We start from the raw sequence: 4,565 nt of genomic DNA, 5'->3' as shown, positions 1-4,565 counted from the left end.
ATATATATATATATATATATATATAAGTTTGCTTATGCTTGACCCGAGTGTGGGGGCGTACCTGGGTTTGGGCAGACAGTTGCTGTGAAAGAATATGCGCCGGTTTCCTCTACTTGCTGTTTCGTGTGAATAAGCTTAGAGGATTCCCAGGGTGTGGCGCTTGTGACGGCAAAAATTCTTGTTGTGATTGTGGTTGTATTAAGCTGAGTGGTGCTCGTGTCGCATCTCTCGTGGTGTGTGGCGGATGACTGCTATGAATGGCTTTCTGATGGACTACAGTTTGAACCGCGTAGCAAAGTATCTCCGTCTGCTTGGCTACAGTGCTGTGTGCGATCCTTACACTCGTCAATGCGATCTACTGGAAATGGCTGCAAGAGATAAGCTGGCATTGGTTGCATCAAGTCCAACGCTGATATCACAGGTTGAGGCACACAACAGGGCCTTAACTAAACGTAAGACCGTTCCTTCTCAAATGCGAACTGTTGTTGCGTACGACTCAGATGGCGAATCAATTTACTCAGATGAGTCTGACGAGGGAGGCGAGGTTGTTTTGTACAAGGTCCATCCGCAGTTCTCGGCGGACTTTTTTTCTGCCATGGTGCGTCTCATCAGAGAGACAGGGATTTGCTACGACTACAGACGTGTTTTCTCGCGCTGTATTGCATGCAATGAGGTTTTGTTACCCGTTCCCAAATGGAGTGTTGCGGGAGATGTACATTCAAAGGTGTACGAGATCTATGAGGCATTCACACGTTGTCCCAGATGCCACAAGGTGTTCTGGGGTCTGGACGGCACAACTGTTGTAAGTTATACATCATTTCGTACCCTGGAGTTGCTTCAGCGTCTTTGTTGTGCAGCGGGTGCGCCAGGGAGCAAACCCTCTTATATGGCATCGCTGCGCTACTTCCGCGCGTTTCCGAGAGCAGTGCACGCACTGGTTGTGTCTTTTCTCCCTGATAACGACTTAAGGACCTTTGTAATGGTGTTCCCCCGGCTGAAGGAGATGACTGCTACCGCCTGGGAACGGATGAAATTGAAGGGATGACATGCAGGTTATGTATGCATTTTTTTTTTTTGTATTCCTCTCTCTCTCTCTCTCTCTCTCTGTCGATTTCCCCTGTCGCTTTCTCTTCTGTGCTATTTGGTTCCTCTCTTCCCCAAATGCCTTACATCATTTTGTTGAGATGTAGGATATGAATGCGAAGAAGTCTGTTGTCCCATTAGATATACTACGCAACTGCAAGGGAAAAGTAATATCTGTAGAGTTAACAGGCGGTGAGACAATCAATGGAACAGTGGTGCGGATAGATCGCTCAATGAATATGCTACTGAAACAGTGCATAAGAACAGGTGCTGAGGGCGATGCATTTTGGAAATCACGGGAGTCTCTCATCCGTGGGGCAAGTGTGCGGAACGTCCGGATGGATGAACGAGCGTTAGTGTTGCCTGAGGTACGACTCTCGGGAGACAAGAAGAGGCAACCAAGCAGGAGCAACACTAATGCAAGTGGCTCAAAACGTGCCCGTAAAAACTAGGCCGTTTCTCTTGACAGTCTGCAACGTGTTGGTGAATTTTTTCCCTTTTTTGTTTGCTTCCCGATCTAACAATCGTAAATATTACACACACACACACACATATATATATATATATATATATATATATATATAAATACATGTGTGTGTGTGAAAAAGGAAGCAAACTACTCGACACTAGGACGCTCGTACTCCACGTTTCCACCCACAATTGTGTAGAGCACCTGCGGTTCTCTGCCTCTTATCCACCACGGTTTCCCCCCCGCCATGGGCGATGACTCCATGTGCGACTCGTCCAGCAGATCGTCAGAGAACACCGTAACGTCGGCCCACTTGCCCACCTCTAGCGAGCCCACATACTGATCCATGAAGGCCGCATAGGCACCCTCATAGGTGTAGGCGCGCAGAGCCTCTTCCATCGTCAGACACTCCGACGCGTTCCACACAGAGTGATACGTGGNCTTCTCGTTTTCGTGCAATGCGGCACTAACATCACCTGCGTTTTTTTCCGTTGCCATAGCTGTCATCATATCGGGCGTGCGTAGAACAGATCCACGCAACCCGTCCATAATATCCGCGGGGGCCACCATCCAGTCAGAACCGAACGCCACGTGCACCCCCTTCTTCAGAAAGGACTTCCACACATAGGAGCGCTTCTTGCGAGACTTCCCCAACAAATGATCAGCATAATCCCCATCAAAGAGCAGGTGACAGGGCTGCATGGAGGCAATAATACCATGCTTTGACATGCGGTCACACTCTTTGGTAATACTAGAGACGTGCTGACAATGTTCCACACGATAACGAGGGTTCTGTTGGAAACTGCGCATGACCTGATTAAGAACCTGGTTGCCTGTTGTCGCATCTTGTTGCTTTGCTACGGTATCGGCAAAAAATGTATTCACTGTACTGACAGCTCGGTCTCCAATGGCATGGCCGCAACACTGTAAATGGTGTTTTTGTGCAACAGCAATCGCCTCAGTAAGTTCTTCCCTCGTCATTGTCAGGAAACCACAATTGCAGCATTCCTTCCATTTGTGTACTTCATATGCCTCTCCATCGTCACTTGTCACTTCCATCTCATAGGGATGCGTCATGGCGGCTGTGCGAGAGCTCAATGAACCATCGCTGAAGAATTTCACTGCACCCAATAGAAGGTACCCACCACCACTCTCCGCAGGAAGGGGGGAGAAGCAAAAAGGAAACGCCAGTCCATCATGACGCTGCTCTGCGAGAATGGGATTATAAAATTCAGACATTAGTCGATCGGCTTCAAATGGCCTTACAGCACTGCGCACTCGCAGGCGCAGTTTCCCTGCCTTCTGCATGCGCTCAAGAAACTCGATCTCAGACATGTTGTCAAATCGGAGTGAGGTCATGGAGAACACCATAGTGAATCCTCTCTCCAAAAGGTATTGTGACGCCAACTCCAGCGCTTCTACCATACCATCTTCAGAGTCTCGCGAGGGCCGATACTTCCGTGTGGCTGACACAGCATTGTCACGGAGAACACCCGTGGGCTCCAAGCGCACAGGGTCCCACTCAATCACTCCACCGTCCACTTCCTGCATGACAATGGGGCTCTTTTCGTCTTCAGGAATGATACGGCAACGTCGCAAAGCCGCGGTGTTATACACTGCGGAATGTACATCCTTGCTGTAAATAACTATTGGGACTGTGCTGGAGACTTCATCAAGCCAGTAACGTGATGGAGCACAACCCAGTACCGTCTCACTCCAGCCGCTGCCGAATATCCACGTGTTGGCGTCACGCCCCTCCACAACGTATTTCTGATGGTAGTATTCACGCACAATAGAGATGAACTGGCTTTTAGATTGCGCAAAATCCAAACACGGCGATGACAATTTTCGCCCACCATCAAGGAAGTGCACATGTGAGTCAACAAAACCCGGTCCCACAAAGTGCCTCCCCTGGCAATCAATGATACGTGCAGAAGCAGGTCTTGGCCTTCCACCAGTACATGTGACTGTAAGAGTACTCGGCTTCTTCTGTACTGCTACTGTGTACTGAGCCATTACTTCCTTGGTGTCACCGATGCAACGTATGATACCATCCACAATAAGCATTGCATTCACCTCAGGGCGGCAGTTGGACTTCTCGCCGTGTGTCGGCCCACCGCACCAAAGGCGGCGTGCGTTGATGATAGCAAGAATTGACGACATACAGCAAAAAAGGTTTTCTTTTCAAAATAAACCCCCCAATAATAAATCGCTCTTGTTAAACCCAGAATGCCAAAATATGGAAGAGAATTGGAAGTGTATAAAATGGGACCATCACAAGAATGGTTTCAACACCCTCTCCCAACTATCGATCTTCGCATCGGAATTTCTTCCATAACTACCACTGCCAGAGGTGACACCACATGGGCGCGCGCAAGATCATGTAGTGCACCACTTCGGTGCACACTGAGAAAATAAAAAAGGATTACTCTGCTCCATTACCATCAAAAATCGTGCACCACGTCGCCCTGTACCTCTTCGTCATGGTGTTCCGTTGTAATTTCCGATGTACCAGGAGGCCCACACACAGCCGCATCGTTTGTGGCATCTGGAGTTGCGGCGGAAACTACAAGCCGCTCTTTCAGGGACTCATTTTCCAGTCGAATCTCCTCCTTTCGCTGTGACAAGACGCGCTGCACGCGTAAGAGACGCTGCTTGGTCGCCGTAAGTTGTCTAAACAGGACCGCCACATCCGAGCGGCATCGAGCTAGTCTAGCGCAGTACATATCCAGTTCATGGTGTTGGGTATTGTTGGTCCTCTCAAAATGTGCTCGAGCCCTCTGCAACTCATCATTCAAAGATTCAATGTCAGCATGGAGAAGTTGCTGCTGTGCCACAACACGCTGCATGACGTGTGCAGCACCTACAGCTGGCTGCAGAAGCGAAGATATGGTGCTCACAACTTCGGGCGCAGTGGCATGTGGGGAGGCAGCCTCCTTCCCCTCCATTAAAGTTGTAAAGAAGCTTTTCTTCTACGCCGCCTTCACTGCCCCTATTTGTTTTCTTTTTTTTT

At 49.1% G+C, this 4,565-nt stretch overlaps 4 protein-coding genes across 4 annotated transcripts; 2 read left to right on the top strand and 2 right to left on the bottom strand.

The window, feature by feature from the left end:
* Window positions 1-244: 244 nt before the first annotated feature.
* Window positions 245-1,045, top strand: DQ04_00321100 (hypothetical protein; the record flags this gene model as incomplete). The annotated part of the gene is made up of 1 exon (XM_009308741.1): window positions 245-1,045. One exon carries the CDS (start codon window positions 245-247, stop codon window positions 1,043-1,045), a length of 801 nt encoding a protein of 266 aa, XP_009307016.1.
* Window positions 1,046-1,193: 148 nt separating this feature from the next.
* Window positions 1,194-1,535, top strand: DQ04_00321090 (U6 snRNA-associated Sm-like protein LSm4; the record flags this gene model as incomplete). The annotated part of the gene is made up of 1 exon (XM_009308740.1): window positions 1,194-1,535. The coding sequence occupies one exon, from the start codon at window positions 1,194-1,196 to the stop codon at window positions 1,533-1,535; it is 342 nt and encodes a 113-aa protein (XP_009307015.1).
* Window positions 1,536-1,699: 164 nt separating this feature from the next.
* On the bottom strand, window positions 1,700-3,715 carry DQ04_00321080 (amidohydrolase; the record flags this gene model as incomplete). The annotated part of the gene is made up of 1 exon (XM_009308739.1): window positions 1,700-3,715. One exon carries the CDS (start codon window positions 3,713-3,715, stop codon window positions 1,700-1,702), a length of 2,016 nt encoding a protein of 671 aa, XP_009307014.1.
* A 281-nt stretch (window positions 3,716-3,996) lies between these two features.
* Window positions 3,997-4,500, bottom strand: DQ04_00321070 (hypothetical protein; the record flags this gene model as incomplete). The annotated part of the gene is made up of 1 exon (XM_009308738.1): window positions 3,997-4,500. The coding sequence occupies one exon, from the start codon at window positions 4,498-4,500 to the stop codon at window positions 3,997-3,999; it is 504 nt and encodes a 167-aa protein (XP_009307013.1).
* Window positions 4,501-4,565: the final 65 nt, after the last annotated feature.

This window comes from Trypanosoma grayi, assembly GCF_000691245.1.
Source record: "Trypanosoma grayi strain ANR4 Tgr_32_V1, whole genome shotgun sequence".
Classification (NCBI taxonomy): Eukaryota; Euglenozoa; class Kinetoplastea; order Trypanosomatida; family Trypanosomatidae; genus Trypanosoma; species Trypanosoma grayi.
Note: the sequence above shows the minus strand (reverse complement) of the source record. Positions and strands in the feature narration are given on the sequence as shown.